The sequence below is a fragment of the Lissotriton vulgaris genome, chromosome 6 (assembly GCF_964263255.1).
Source record: "Lissotriton vulgaris chromosome 6, aLisVul1.2, whole genome shotgun sequence".
Classification (NCBI taxonomy): Eukaryota; Metazoa; Chordata; class Amphibia; order Caudata; family Salamandridae; genus Lissotriton; species Lissotriton vulgaris.
The window spans coordinates 1,625,747,116-1,625,764,156 of NC_141694.1; the positions used below are offsets into that span (position 1 = coordinate 1,625,747,116).

Consider the following 17,041-nt stretch of genomic DNA (forward strand, 5'->3'; position numbering starts at 1 on the left):
TTGATTTTACAGCGTGTGAAGCCTTTCCGCGCCGAGCAGCTCGCACTGAATGCGCCCTCTGTGCAGCCGGGGGCTTCCCAGACTAGTCCCCGCTGCTCTCCGAGAATGAAGCTTGATTCCTTTCACTTCTCGTCGCGCGGGAAGTCTCGGGCACAATAGCAGCGGGTCTCGCGGTGTCCGCGTGCCAAGGAAAGGTTTTGTTCTTGGCCGCCGGGATGGAGTATGAGGCAGGGAGCTGAAGGGCCCGGGCACTCTGCGGATCAGTGGCGGCCTTTGGCTTGGCCGCGGTACAAGAAGTAAGGAGGCCCGCTTACATGTGTAAAGAGCGATTGTTAAATACATGCTCTACACTTAGCTTGCATATGCAGAGAGGGCACACGCAGGCAGCAAATTGAGCGCATATTCTAACGCTGATGTTTGATCACAGTGCCAAACTCCGATCATTATCCCCTTTTCTTCCTCATTGTACATTGTGCTCTGGCGCTTGGCATGAATATTATAGAATTGGATTTATATGTTCAACACATATTTTCGTCTGAAATGGCAGTTGAATTGCTTTATGCACTTTTTATGTGGAAAATGGTTATTACGAAAGAGAGAACAGAAAGAAGCACAGGTAAAAAGCTTGCCACTGTGAGCTTGTGCTTTATTCGCCGTTTTTCATTTCCTTTACAAATGCATTTCTTTGTAAATTAGAAGCGAAAACTCGTTGTGCTCTCTTGCTATTTATTTAGGCTTACTGCGTCAAATAGAGGTTTTGGGGAAGTTTATTCAGGGGTTTAAAAGCATATGTATCATGCTAAGCGTGTTAATGATTTAATTTTCTTAGCTACCTGCGTGGGCCTGCTCCTTTGAATCAGAAAGCCTGTGTGGTTCCGGCAGCAGCTCCTTGGGGTTCAGGCTCTCGTCTCCAGTACAACAACCTGTGCGATTTGTGTATTCCTTGGCGGCCAATAAGCTCTTTGTGGAAGCTTATCAAGACGTGCAGAATGCCAGCCATGTGTGCACCGTGCGCCTGGAAGCGGAGAGCAAGGTACTGTATATTTATACCCCAAATCTGCCATTTGTCGTGGAAACCAGTTGTTTGGCCTGCTTCCTGCTGAAATTCTGATTTATACGCAGATTTTTTTTGTATGTTTGTATGGAGACGGTTAAACAAGAGTAAAACACAGATAATGCACATTGTTAATAGATCGTCCATCGAAGTACGCACAGGTCTTAAAAGGTACACTGAAACATACAGTAGGTTCTTTTTTGGACTGGCACTATGTTGTGCGATATTTAGGACACACTATCAGAAAACACATACAGGAACCTCTATGCACACAGACAATACCCAGAAGCACAACACATTTACATTCACGTGTATTGAGGCTACATTCATATGTGCCTATGTAGAGTAGAAACAGATTGTTTGGAGACCTGGATGGTTTGATGGCTGTGTGGTAAAAAGCTGGGTGCATGTCTAAGGTTCGCATTGGATTGGTGGGTGGCTCTATAGATGGACTGGTGTGGTTGCACATTTGGATGGATGCAAGAGTGGGTGGATGCAGGAATGCTCGGTTGTGGCTTTGTGGATGAATGAGTGTGGGTGAAGGATGGCCGCCTGTGGGCGGATAGTTGGATAAATGTATTTGCCTAGATGAATCAATCAATCTGAGGCTTGTAAGCGCGACTACTCACCTGTAAGGGTCTGAAGGCACTGGGAGGTCAGAGGACAGAGCTGCAGGTCCGTTAAGGCGCTGTGATTCAGTCGAAGAGCCAGGTCTTTAGGTTCTTCCTGAATTGAGGCAGTGACGTTTATTGCCTGAGGTGGAGAGACAGGGTGTTCCAGGCCTTCGCTGAGAGGTAGGAGAAGGATGTTCCTCCGGCTGTTGTCTTGTGAATCTGTGGGACGGTGGACAGGGCCTGTTGGGCAGAGTGGAAGTGTCTGGTGGGTACGTGGAATGCGAGGCAGTGGTTGGGGTACGCCGGTCCCATGTCGTGTAGGGCTGGTGTGTGAGGAGCTTGAAGGTGATTCTTTTGTTGACTGGGAGCCTGTGGATGACTGTGCATGAAGGAGTGGTTAATTCAGAATCAGTCATGACATAATTTAGAAATGACTATGTGACAACGTGAGTTGTGCCTGGACATAATATCAAGTCTCATTGCCTTTGGACTGACTGCTCAGATTGTCAACCATGCCTTGTGTACCCACGATTCCTTCACTGTGCACATACTGCAGACCAGGAAGGGAGCTTGAGAAATTATGCAGTAAGCTGACAAGGCTCCACCTTATAACTTTACAAAAGATTATTGTTGTGGGTTTCTTCATGTACCTAGTGAAATTTGTCCAACAAAATGCACCTGCACAAGGCCTTCTGGAAAAAATGGGCCTACCCTCCTACAGAACCTAACACTCCACTTATTTTTATTTATTTTTTATTTAATTGCATTTATTACGCGCAACAGCTACCCACAAAGGGTTTCCCGGCGCGGAAATTTGTAAGGGCAAGCAACACTACGGAATATGTCACTTAGTCACAACCAGGGATTTATGATCTGGTAAATCGCCCCAACCCCACAAGAAGGTTTGTCAGGCGAAACATCTTGGAAGAATAATGAGAACCTTTGCGGAGCATTTTGAAAGAAGTAGGAAGAAGCTTTCAGAATTCAAACAACCAATCACAGACTCGAGACGGAGCTAGGGCTAATGATACTGCTCGTTAAAAAGCCTTCAATTAGGAAAAGTGTTTGTAGGCCTCCCTCTTGGTATCTCTAGTTATAGCTAGAAAAGACAGAGACCATGGAGCGAGCGTAGCACAGACAAACAGGTTCAACACGTTAGTGCGTAGAACTATACATCGTGTAGAGTGAACACCACTTATTAATGCTATTGCCATATTCCTTGAGCAGCAATGCTGTGCCAGGTTGCGACCGCCACATGTGCAGTCTAAGGGTAAAGCTGCAAGCGTGCATAAGGGAATTGATGATGCATGTATAATTTGACGTGCATTACTGGGGATTTTTGTAAATCCCCTGAATGTGAAGTACACTGCAAATCATCAAATATGGAATATCTAGCAGAAGATGGCCATTGAGAGAGAAGAGCCCTGATTTATATACGTTGACTGTAAGGGAAACATACATCGAAAGTAGATTAACATTTTCTTAAATTATATAAAGGCCCAATTTCACAAATATTATTTTTGGAATTTGGAAATTTCGGAATCCTAAATGGGTTAACAGAACTCTCCATTTTGTTATCAACATAGAAAACAAATGCACAATGTTTTGTTTAATATAATAAAACTGCAGACATCCATCTATTCTGTACTAGCTGCCGAGCTCCTTTGATCTATCTGCTCTATTATCTTCTCAAGTGACAATGTTGGTTATCAATCTTTTTGTTCAAATTGTTCATCAAAGTCATAACTTAGCATATGAAAAACCACATATGCGTGAGAATTCAGAAGCACATTAGGTGTGTGCATGCCATGGGAGTGGCTGGCAGTGCAAGCAAGGAAGCTGGCATAGCTGCAGGTGCAACCTCCTCAATACAGCACTTTACATTGTCCTGTACTAGGGCTCGCAGTCACATCCACTTCCTACCTCGTCATCTCGCTGTCACTAGGTTAAGTGCACTCTGTCTCACCCAATATGGCCGCCCAGCTACGTGTCCGTCGTTTATTTTTATGCCCAGGCACGCCCCATGACCGCAGACCAATCGGTTCCCTTCCACTCATTCTTCACTCCTCTCCTCCTTCACTCGAGCACGCCAGGAAACAGACTGAACTACCGACTAACCCGGTAACTTCCAAGCAGCTCATAGCTCTCCCACATCGTTTTTTCTTAAGCCACATTATTTTGATGGCCCGTGTTTTCCGACAGGTAGTATCCTGGCACCGTCTGATTACGCTACTGTAACGCGGTCAAAACACGCCTGATTCTGGTAAGGATTCTATCACGGCCACCCGCGATCACTCGATCCCATTCTTTGGTTTATCCTCCTCTAACAACCATCCCATTTACAGGGCTGTCATACCGAATACAGGCTACCACTTCCTTGCTTTAACGAACCAGTGTACTGCCCTGGTAAGCCTGGTTTTAATTGTCACAAAGCACTCCTCGCAACAACGTTAATCACGCCTTGTAAACTACCTGCACTTGCCGCTCTGGCTTTCGTTAAGCGTTCACTCGAATAGCCAGCTCCGCCTCCCACCATATAGTCACAACTTAGTATCTCTCACCTTTCGCAACAACGCAATTCACTCCTGTTAACTGCTCGCACTAGCCGTTATTGTTCTCGTCATCACTTGAACAGCCAGCACCACTGTATAGGAATGACTAAGTGAGATCGTCCTCGTTTTGCCATAATACGGGCACATTTATTGAATCCATTCCTTGCTCGATCACCACATCGGCACCACTCCTCCGCCTTGCACAATATCAGAACAATCGAAGCCATTTTCTAAAGCGACACCACCACTGAAAACCTTCACTTGATTATGAAAAGAAAAAGCGTCCTAATTCACGTGTAAATAAGGCGAATAGGTTCACCTTTCACCATAAGTCACTTGATTAAGTATATAGATCACTTTATGTCTCTGTATCTAAATGTATATATCTTTCTCCCTATTTCTTCCTTAGGCAATTAGAGGCTAAATAACGTTAAGGCATTAATTGAATGTCCTGATGATGGTCCCCATGATTAAGTAGGGGGACCGAAACGCTGTCGACCTGTCTAGCACCCTATACAAAACTTGATTTCTATGTAATGTAATGGTGCCTTATTGATACTTCTGTACAATTGAATATTTAAACAGAAAACGTTTGTTTGCCTTAAAAAGCCCTTCTATGTTCGTAATCTACCTTCTGTATTTGATCTATTAGTGTTTGGGCACAGGCTTGTGTACCACACTGGTGAATTGTTGAAGGTATTCTCTCTGTATGGATCAATTGTTCATAGAGTAAACTTAAAGACCTCTGTCCGGCTGGACATGTCGCTCCAAATATAGATTTGATTCTGTCTATATTTATTGTCTCATATATTCTTGAATGCATTGGACCGCTGTTGTTCTAAAAGCCCATTGAAGCATCAGCACAACAACGTGAGCGCTGAGCGGAATCTAGCACGGAGGAGATGAGCGCTGAGCTAGCGCTGAGAGAACAACGCCGCAGCAAGCCGCAACCCCTGAGATTATTACCTCCAGCGCCAGGAAAAGCCGCGGAGTAGGTGGAATACCACCAGGCATATAGATTAAACATAGGGGACACGTTTCAACAAGGAGGCTCATAAGCATTGAGTTACATTGAGGAGCCTGCATCGTGCCACAGCTATCGGTGCCTAAGGATGTCGCTTAAAAAGACCCAGTTAAGCACGGAGGTGGAAGCGGAGGTGGTCTCCGAAAGCACAGCACAAAGAAGGATAACAAGGAGCATCAGCTCTGAAAATCCCCAGGAAACAGTTAATGGCATTACCCTCCCTCAAGGACTCATCACTAATTTTTATTTTTTCCAGGCTTCCAGTTGCCCTACAGCCTTGGATGAGGGTCAAGCAGAGCCAGAGTCAGAGAGTATCTTCAAACTGGGACCTCCAAAGACTATTAAGGATCAGAGGTGTCTTTATCCCTGTGAGTTTGCTGCCACTCAGAAAACTGGGAGTCACGAGGCATGTCCTCAGCCTGCCGCCAGGGCGAAGAGTCCGATAAGGATTACAGCCGACATTCATGTCAGACCAATAGCGGGGGAGAGTGGGGAGAAAGAGCATAAGGAGGCAGTTGCAGCTATTTCTCCAAAGAGCACACGCAAACGGTCGAACTCAACGGAGACACCCCGGGAAAAACAGAAGATAACCCTCGAGAATGAACGCACTAACAACATCATTCCTGCAAAAACTAGAACAGTCAATCGAATGAACACTGGAAGCGAAACCAATAAACCCAGGCAGAACTGCCGCTCCGAGAACGTCACAAATAGAGGGATGGAGCCCGCCGGGCCTAGCACACCAGCAAGACGCAACGGAAGAAGCTGTTTACAAAGAGTTAAACCTGTCAGCAATAAGAGAAGTACAGGACACAATGGCTAGGGCGCTGCTATGGCAGTCCACAAAGATGGAAGTACAAATCGATCTGCTGTACTCAATTGCTCAGCACCTGGCGCGTCAAGACGATAAGTTGGCTAAACTAGAGGTTCTACTTGAAGCCCAACACGCCAACGTGGCTAACACCGACGTTAATGCTGCCATAATAGAAAAATGGGCAAGTTTACCAGAAGTTCTAAAGGACATGTTGGCACTAGCCAAAGGACAATGTGAGACTTCCTCCTAAAACAAGCCATGCAACAGTCATCAGCCCTGAAGACGGTGCATTCCGAAATGTCTAACTATTGCACTGTGGTTAGCAGCTCTTCAAAGGAGCCACTGGCTGGGCCAAGTAACAACACTCCTTCGGTAGCACAAGGGAGTGGGGACCTTGAGGTCTTGGCACTCGACACCACAAGTGACGATTCATTTGACGCTGCTCCTCCTGCGGCGAAGGCCGAAGGTGCATCGGCAGGAATGAAAGCTCCGCTGTCAAGGAGGGCGAAAAAAAGATTAAAGAAACAAATGAAGAAATCCAAAGCTAAAAGCAGACAAATATTACCGGTAACACAAACCTTTGGTGACACAGTAAATAAAAGTAGTCCAAATCCACTTTTTCCAATTTTTAACTTCAAACAGGAAACTAAGGCCACGAAGCCAAGAGATGTACCTCCCGTTCCAGGCAAGGCCCAAAGGCATCAGATCCCCCATCCGGAGGGTCCACACGACGAGGAGGCTCAGCTGAGGATGGCACAGGTGGAACTCGGTGCACAACTCAGCGCCCCCAGCCCCCATGGATTGGTGCATCAACACAAGTCTGTAATAATCTCTAACTCAAACCAGGGTGAGCTGCAAGGAGCCGAAAGAGAGGAAGGGTTACCAAATGAGGCGCCAGGCAGACAGCAGCCAGGAGTCACATACAAAAATCCCCTGATCACAAACTGCCAGAGCCACATCATCCTGGGAGAAGGGCAGACCTTGCGCCCCCTTCAATACAAAAACCAACCAGCTATATACGAGGTGCTGCTGACTCCGAGATACACAGCCAAAGGCTCCTACGATATTCTAAACAGGTCTAATATTGTTCGCCTCTTTGGCTCCATTGCATCCTTGGCACAAATCACCTCAGACAAGATTGAGTGGGTAAAGTTCAAAAGTCTGGAGAAGGACACCCATGGCGACTCAACCTTAGTCGGATTTGCAAAACAGCAGGTCCAACATGCGGTCCTCAAGGAAGCCACACAACTCGCAGAATGGGGCATTGAAGTCACTGTCCTTAGGGTGCCAAAATATCCACATGTCCTCAAGTTTAATCATGGCCAGCAAGAATCTACCTCAGTCCTTAAAGGAACAAGGCCCATAAGCCTAGACGGGGGGATGAAAATAGGGAGGCCTAGAACCCCGCTAAAAATCAACATCCTGCATAAAGACACGCAGCGGAGAGTGCAGAGGCTTCAGCAAGGACTGGACTATACGGAGGACACACGGAGAAAGGGTCCCTAACCAAATATACACCCATGGGACTAGTGCACACTTATATCCATCCAGGGGTCAAGACCGTAAGCTAACCATCATCTCATGGAATATAGCATGGTTAAGTAATGTTTTTGGAGACATAGCCTCACTTGAATACCTTGAACAGGGGGACATACTGTGCATCCAGGAGACCTGGGCGAGGTCAACCACTCCAATTGGAGGCTTCTACGAACACTTTAAATCAGCGACCAAAAGGACCATCTTTGGACGCCAGTCAGGGGGCCTTTCCATCTTCGTAAGCCATGCTTGCAAATTCAAGGTCACTGAACTAAACGTGGTGTCACCTGACCTTTAAGCCATTATAATAGAGGGGTTGAAAACGGGTCAAAAGTCCCACCCCCTTTTATTAATCAACTGTTACATCAATCCAACCAAATATCAAATATCAAACACATCAGGCCATGGAATCACTCATCACCACGTTTGAATATCTACTCATAAGCTTAGAGCACCATGACGTGATAATTGCGGGGGATTTCAACATAAGAGGCCTGGGTCTGATCCCTGTTGCACCCTGAAGGACTGGGTTATTTAAGACCCAGCGGTGCCAGGGGACAACACCTGAAACCTTCGTGGGTAACCTGTTCCGGCGTACAAATGACAGAGACACGGGACACTTCCTTCGGCGTCAAAGATTCGGGGTTTATTTACTGCAGGGAACACAGAAGTCACGTGAAGTACACAGTCGGTATGTTCGCGGGATCTGATTCAATTTGCTACTGTGGATCGCTCCTTTTTATACACATTTCTCTCATAGGTTAACATGGTACACAAAGGTTTACAACTTGGTTCCCATAATTATCCCCGAGAGGGGTCGCTTTGATGTATTCAAGGTCCGGAACATAAGTACAGAAACATTTGGTGGTTCCCAACTGTAAAAACCCATCTTCCCACCATTAGTACATTCTAATCGGCAGTAAACGGATCGAAGAAGGAACAGAGACAGGTGCAGAGGAAGGCAGGAACAGTGGGGAGATCGGAAAGGGTGTAAAAGGGGTGGTATCGGGAAACACGAGCTACAGGCATCAAAGGGACGTGCCTAATGAGATGCACGGCTGAGACAATAGTCCGGCACGGCAAGATGAGCCTCGAGCGGGGCCATCTGCCTTACAGTATCATCCCCCTCGTCATAAAGACACTTTCAAAGGAAATGTGTCTTCCGCAAGAGTCTTGGGAATCCCAGGGTCGCGAAGCGGACAGCGTCCGTTCGCTGGCTACTTGAGGGCAAGAGACAAAATGGATGCCGTATCTAAGATGGAACCCGTGGGTACAGACAGAAACCCACGAAACAAACGAACGGTTCAGGTTGGCACAGCGAAACTGCGCACACCCACTAAACTCGTCATTTGCGGTTCATAGATACCAGACTCGACCATATTCGTGCGAGTCGAAAACACCACTTACGATCGTCACGGAACCTCAGACGCTCCTTTTGCCCTCATGTAGGCAAGCACTAGTCAGAATCATACTCGATATTCATCAGACCATCTAGATGTTGCTGTAACATAGCTCTGTCCAACCGAGCTCCTTTGGTAACAGGCGGCTGTCTTATACACGTCGTAGCACAGAGGCCACATAAGGCAGGACCACACTGCACACAAAGGCAACACGTGAACAGGAACGCCACAACAACTCCGATGATCATCAGAATCTTCCAGCCCCAAGTCGACATCAGGCCCCAAAACCACCCAAGCAGCGTCCAATCCCCTACGTCCACGTGTATGGACTCAGAGATTTTATGCAACTTTGAGATGGCTTGATAAACAGTCGGAGCGTTATCTGGAATGAAAATGCAGCAGCTCGAATGGATCAACTTACATACTCCACCTCGATCTGCTAAGACCACGTCTAAAACCATACGGTTTTGTAACGTCATAAGCCTATCCGCCTGAAGTTCTGTGGTGATATTACCAAGGGCACTGGCAGTGATATTAGCTGTCGATTCCACCACTCGAGTCAATTGTCTCAGGTTCCTACTATTGACCATAGGTCCCCAAAACGGGAGGAAACCCTTGAAAAAGTCTCCTGCCTCTTGACCGGCAGTGTCCTCTTCGCTAATCACGCCTCTCACAACTCTAGTCTTGTGATAGTCTGCATCTACAGTGAACGTCGGAGGCAACAGATTTGCGATGAAACATGAGCCCACAAAGTCGGAGGGCAACCATGTATACGCACGATCATGGCAGACAAAGTATGTACCCGTGGCAGCCAGAAACACAGGGGATGAGACCATCGGCAGGATATAAGTCTCGGAGCAAGCACTCTCTCCAAGACGAGTTTTCGATCTTCGGCCACGACCCATTAGACAGAAATTACCAAGGTGGGGTACGACCCATATCGGAGGCGAGCTTCTAAGCTGTTTTTCACTCGTGAGCGCACTATACTCTACCTTACTCAGGACCCTATAGGCTTGTACCTCTTCTTCTGGAATGAGCGACGGTTCATAGATATCTCTATCTAAGTCCTCTATCGCTATCGACAAAGGCTTCTGATACGAGCCAGGACCAGAGTAGGGAGAACGTGGCTCTCGATTGGGGTAGGAGTCTAGTGCGCTTCGAAACATTGTTTGGAATGCTCGAGCTGAACCCTGGGAACTATAAGGTAGGACCAGATATGGAATTCCCTTATCCGTGGTATGTGGCATTAATCCACACACCCAACAATTAGTAGTGTTAACCACCAACTGGTGCTGATGAAGGAGCTGGATAAAGGAATTATTTCTGAATTCTGCACGTCTAGCCTGTTCGTGTTCGGGTAAGATATGGAAAGAATGAGGGGATGCAGTGGAGGTAGGTTTAAGGTCAGAAGTAGGAGTAGGTATGGCAGAAGGTAAGAAGTATGACATCATGTAATATACCCCACCCGCCAATAGTGAAGAAACAGTCAAAAACAATAGGAACACTTGAAACATAAAACATTTGGTACGAATAATTTGTTGCAGTTTGAATCTTTGCGCCTGAGCTTCTTCCAAGTCCATCAGCTTCGAAAACGCCATCCCCTAAGACCGTCCGCAACGTTTCTTGACGCACTTCGTTCTGTGTAGTAGTAGTCAATCCCTAGGAGTTCCCAGGAACCGACGGTCTTTGACCTAGTGTCAAGACCTACTAACCAGAAGGAAGTACACGCGCGGCCCTACGGTACACCTGGATGCAAGGTATCTTATTTACAAATATGTATATACAAAAAGTCTCTTAGCTGTGGAAGTAAAAACACATGTGGAACGAAACTCAATATTTACAAAAATAATCACAATGATACGGGTGTTCAGACTGATCGTGGCTAACGGGATAATGCAGTTGTCAAGGGACAGAACGGGAACTTTTATTAGTCTCTGGTGCTGGATCGCAAGAAGTATCGAGCTTTCCCAGGACGTGTCTGTTCGTCAAACAAAGAATCCGATGAGGGGACAGAGTTCTGCTGATCAGTCGATTGTTCAGATCTTGAGTCTTGTGATGGCAAATGTTCAACAATGTCTTTCTGCTGCACTGAGGATTCTCCAGCAGGCTGTGCGTCGCTAAAGGGTACAAAGGTCTGTAGTCCTTCGGTTTCAGATGAAGCAATGCCCTTCCTCACCCACGAGTCTGCCGGTAAAGGTATAGGAACCTTCTTCGTATGGGTGGCGTGCACCCAATTTTTGCGCCCTTCCAAACGGACGGCAGTTCTCGTGGCAAGGAGGACCTGGAAGGGTCCAGTAAAGCGGGGTTCCAAATTCTTTTTTCGAGCAAAATTGCGAGTAACCACCCAATCTCCGGGTTGGAGCTGGTGGCCTGGACCCTCCGTCTGCGTCGGCAGTGCTTCGTAAACCTGTTGGTGAATTAACCTCAGTTTAGCAGTCAGATCATGAAGATAATCAATCAACATTGGATACTCAAGATTGGAAAATACACCCGGTCTAGGGACCCCCCAAACATTCGCAGGACGGCCGAACACTATTTCATAGGGACTGAGCCCTACTCGGGAGTGTACGGTCGCCCTTGTTGACAACAAAGCAAGGGGCAAAGCGTCAGGCCACGAAAGACCAGTCGTAGCCTGAATCTTAGCCAGTTTGAGTTTAAGGGTGCCATTATACCCCTCAACCAAACCTGCTGACTGGGGATGATTGGCGCTATGGAATTTTTGATTAATTCCAAGGCCCTTACACACACTCTTCATCACACTCCCCACAAACTCACTTCCGTTATCAGACCATACAATCCGAGGCATTCCATACCGAGGGAAGTATTCCTTCAGTAGGATTTTCGCAGTCGACAAGGCTGTATTGTCTTTAAGAGGATAGGCTTCAATCCATCGGGAGAATGCGCAAACCACAACTAAAACGTATTTCAGATTATTGCATCGCTCCATATGGATGAAGTCTAGCTGGATTACTTCAAAGGGATATGAAGGGGGAGCAAAATGGCCAGGAGGTGTGGGGGTCCCCTTACCAGGATTGTACAACATACATATCATGCAATTCTTCACCAATCTCTCAGCACATTTCGTAATACCGTCATTCTTCCACACAGGAGACAACAACTTACAAATACCTTTCGCACTAATATGTGCTAACCCGTGTGCCATTGTCACAACAGACAGCACATACGCATCTGGCAACATCCACCTCTTGTGCTCCGACAAATCGACCCAACAACCATTCGCATCCAACTTTCCCGTACTCTCTTTCCACTTCGTCTTTTCAGTCTCAGTGGCCTCATTCTGAATTGTTCTCACACTCTCGATAGTGTCCTCACACATACTAGTCTGTGTAGGCCACCTAACCGAACTCGTCACATACATTCTAGTGCTAAGGTTCCGGGCAGTCTCCTTAGCAGTCTCATCCGCAAACGCATTACCACGGCCAACATCATCCGTCACCTTACGATTCACACTACATTTAACAATCGCTACCTGCTTAGGCAACGTAAGTGCCTCCAAAAGATCATTCACAAGCTGTCCATGCTGAATCTTCGTGCCATGCGACGTCATAAAACCTCTCTCTCTCCACAATCGTCCAAAGCTATGAGCGACGCCAAAAGCATATTGGCTGTCGGTAAACACATTCACACGTTTCCCTTTCGCCAAGACACACGCTCTAGTTAAAGCGATCAGCTCTGCAGCCTGGGCAGAGTTCTGATTCACTCTCGCAGCTTCCACAACAGTATTCAACGTTACCACAGCATACGCAGTAGTCACATCACCATTTGGCAATTTAAAACATGAACCATCCACATACAAAGTTCCATCGGGATCTTCCAAAGGAGTGTTTTTAAGGTCCACTCGACCTTTTGTTTCCTCCTCAGTCCTTAAGTAACAGTCATGCGCTGCTACTTCATCTGACTCTGCACTAATTGGCAATAAAGTCGCCGGGTTCAAAACATTGCAACGTTTTATCTGAATATGACTTGCCAAAAGCGTCAACTCGTACCCAGACAACCTCGCACTCGTCAAGTGCTGAGTCTTCGTACGATTCAAAAGAGTGTCAACTGCATGCGGAACCATCACCGTAAGCATATTATCCATGACCAATCCTGCTGATTGTCGGATGGACACCGCAGCTGCCGCTGTTGCTCTTAAACAACTCGGTAATGCTCTAGCTACCGGGTCCAAGGTCGAGGAAAAATATGCACATGGACGCTGCTTATCACCGAAGGGTTGCGTTAAGACACTCAACGCACAACCTTCCCTCTCGTGAACGTATAGTGTAAACGGCTTGCTGTAGTCAGGAGTACCTAACACAGGAGTCGAACACAATGCATCACGCAGTTCAGAAAAACTTTTCTGACATTCTTCTGTCCATGGTAAAGGAGTTGAAACATCCTTGCACGTAAGAGCCACCAATGGTTTCGCTAACAATGAAAAATTTGGAATCCTCTGTCTACAGTATGACGTGATACCTAGAAAGGCACGCACATCTCTTTGGGTTGTTGGCACAGTCATTCGCGCAATTGCTGCAATTCTCTCTGGGGTCAAACTTCTTCCCTCCTTTGACAATAAGTGACCTAGGTAGGTTACTTCTTGACAACAATATTGAAGTTTAGAAGGTGACACCTTGTGATGTAAGTCACAGAGATGTTGCAACAACGACACCGTAGCGATTTTACAAATGTCCTGAGTATCTGCAGCCACCAATAAGTCATCAACGTATTGGATTAAAGCCGCACCAGCCGGCAACATAAACGCATCCAGTTGACCCTTCAAGGCTTGACTGTAAATCGATGGACTCTCACAGTAGCCCTGAGGAGCACGTTTAAACCGGAAGCTACGGCCACCAAGAGAGAAACCGAAAAGGTCTCTGCTTTCTTCGGCAATCGGAATGCTAAAGAAAGCATTCTTCAGATCGATCACCGAGAACCATGATGCCGAAGCTGGAATCAGAGTCAGTAACGCCGTGATGTCAGGCACAACAGGGAACTGAGGAATTACAATTTTATTTACTTCCCGTAAATCAATAACAAAACGATAAACAGGTTGTTTGGAAGGATCGGTACGTTTCAAAATAGGCAGTACAGGGCTGTTGCACACGTTTCCCCGAGTCTCCTCAATAACATCTTTCTCGATCAGATCATAAATGATCGCTAACAGTGCTCGTTCACCGTCAAGAGAGATTCGATACTGGGGAATACGTGGCAGTCGCACGTTAGATTTCAGCTGAACAACATAAGGGGAGATGTCAAGCAGGCCCACGTCATTGGGACCTGTTGCCCACAAAGATGCAGGAAGAGAACTCAATTCCGGTGGAAGCTTATCGAGAGACAAGTACATTGGAGAGATAACTCTCTCACCCAAAGTAAGCTTTACCCCCGCAGGAGAACAGTACAAAGTCGCATACAAACGTTTTAGCAAATCCAGGCCCAAAAGATTTTCACCACAACCAGTGGTCAAAATCAACGGAGCTTTCAGCTCACGAGACCCAATTGTAAGTGGCAAAGGGCACGAAACCGGATTGCTAACAGGGGCGCCAGAGAATCCAACGGAAACATTGGTTAAGCCAGACAAAGGTGCGCCAGGGAGTTTCGAATGCATGATGGAACTTTTCGCTGCACCAGTGTCCAACAGAAAAGGCTCAACGATGCCCGATGTGGCAACTGCGACGTAAGGCCCTCTCTGATCAACCGGAACTGATACTACTCCCTCTCCTTGTCTACGGCTGTCCTAGTAATTACCGTCGTCAGTTCCCTGATCGACGTAATAATCATCTACATTGTACTGCGCAGATCGTCCTTGCGATGATCCACGTTGATCAAAACAATTGTTGGAATTTGACGAATTGTCTGAACGATCATTGGGAGCACCACGACCCCTACCACGTGATGTCTGCTGAGAACCACCACGACCTCCCCTAGATGTGTTACCACTATTACGCTCATTTAGAACAGGACAATTGAATTTTAAATGACCCTCCTGTCTACAATAGGCACACTGATTGTACCCTAACGAAGATCTTTGCGAAGAGGAGTCATTTCGCGATTGCGACCTATTAGATTGCGACTGCGATCGATTCCGTTGCTGCGAATCATTCTGATTCGAACGCGGAGGATACGCCTGCTGCAACAACACTTTAGTTTTAAGTTCTTTCGTCTTTTTATCAGCGCGGTCATTCTCTTCTTTCTCCCTATTCTCATAATACTGTGCCGTAGCCAATATTTGAGCAGATGTAGAGACAGCCCACGCACTCTCAGAATTTTTTCATTTGTTGCTCAAGTCAGGCAATAGGTTAGAGACAAATTTATCCACAAACAACCGCTGACCACCCTCAGTACTCATATCCTGACCACTGTGGTCGATAAATGCCTCCTCAAATCTCGTAAAGAAATCAGAGACACTCTCGTCCTTCTTCTGTCGACAAGCTGACAACTTGTCCCAGTTCACCCTCATAGCTGGCATAAGCGTTTTCATCAGGGTAATGATTCTCTGAGGGAGAGCAGTAATGAGCTGTTCAGGCTTAGCCCCACCAGTTTGTCGTGTATCTGCCGCAGTAAGAGCAGCCCAATCACCACCTAATTCGTTTGCATGATCTTCCTGACGAATCTTGGCCCACACCGGTTCCGGTACGACATTGCCAAACAGCATATCGATATCGGCAAGATTCATTATCGTAGCGTCTACGAGCTGCGACAATTCCTTATAGTACCCTGCAGGATTTTTGCGAGGATCAGGCAAAGATTGCTTCACCTGTAAAACTTCTGATCGTTTCCATGGGAGATGTATCCATACTCTCTGGAAATGTGGCAGGACAATAGGAACAGCAGCAGCATCACCTGGCATCCACACGGGTGGAACTTCACGCATGGGAAACTGACCAGACGTATCTAACTGTCTCTCAACATCCTCAACGAACAATGCCTGAGGTATCGGAGAGGGACGGAAAGCTAATAATTGCTCGATGGCACGTCGAACATTGGTACCCACCACCATTCCGCTCGAAAACTGAAGCTGTAAGTTAGTCAAAGCAGTTAATACATCTTCCGATGCATCTGCCGATATTTGATCGCGCAAAACCTTGCACATTTCTTCAAAAACATACCTCTGTGTCGGTATATTGAATTGACTAAACGTATTCAATACCGAACGCGGAGGATTTCTATAGGGATGCAACATCCATGACATTGCCATGTTGTACAACGCGGCACGTTCCCTATTACCAGGAAGCTGACTACGTCTTTGTGGACCGTCCGAATCAGCGGACTCAGAAATAGGTCCAAGAGAATTAGCAAAATTAGCAGCCATTGAAGGGGTACGACGTCGAGTAGTTGGAGAAGTATACGATAGAGTAGAAACAAGAGAAGGAGTAGGAACAGAAGAAGCAGTAGGAGTAAGTAGAACAGGAGCAGTAGCGGGAGCAGGAGTATGTGGAAGTACAAGCGGAGGAGCAGTAGGAACAGAAGTAGACAAAGGAGTAGGAACAGTCGGAAGAACGGGTACAGGTTGAGGAACAGGTTGGGGAACAGGCACAGGAGCAGGGGCAGGGGGAACCACAGGAGCTGCGGTACCCTGTGCGTACGGAGGTGGTGACTTCATAAGATAGGACATTAAAGGATCCTCAACTAATTCCTCCTTCTTATCCGACTCCGTTGGCAAAGCAGGATAACATTTATCTATAGTCATACGCTGAAGCCTGTCAAAAACTTCCTTTTCCTTTTCCTCCTTATCACGCTGAAACTGCTCTGCTTTCTTTACAATGGTAGCAACACCATCTCTCTGATTACGTTTTGTCTGTCTGATCTCTTTCTGTCTGGCTTCTTTGCGCCATAACCGAAAGGCATCAAACATGGCCGGCCTTGACTTTTTCTTGAACAATTTAGCCTCGAGGTTATCTAAAATCGGGGTCTCAAAACTACCATGAGGTGGCCAACTAAGGACACCATCTTTTTTGGTGTAACGAATCCAATAGTCATTAAAGGTAATCGGACCTAACCCGTGCTTACTATAGAGCTCATAAGTGGGAGTTCCAACCGGAGGTATCGG

The 17,041-nt window shown here is 46.7% G+C and overlaps 1 protein-coding gene across 2 annotated transcripts in view; it reads left to right on the plus strand.

The window, feature by feature from the left end:
* The window catches only part of PREPL (prolyl endopeptidase like), a 469,235-nt gene that overhangs the window by 185,090 nt on the left and 267,104 nt on the right, over positions 1 to 17,041 (plus strand). For both annotated transcript variants that reach the window (XM_086927792.1, XM_086927791.1), the window contains one exon: positions 830 to 1,033. In XM_086927792.1, coding sequence (XP_086783918.1) covers positions 830 to 1,033 — 204 coding nt within the window. The remainder of the gene's footprint in view (positions 1 to 829; positions 1,034 to 17,041) is intronic.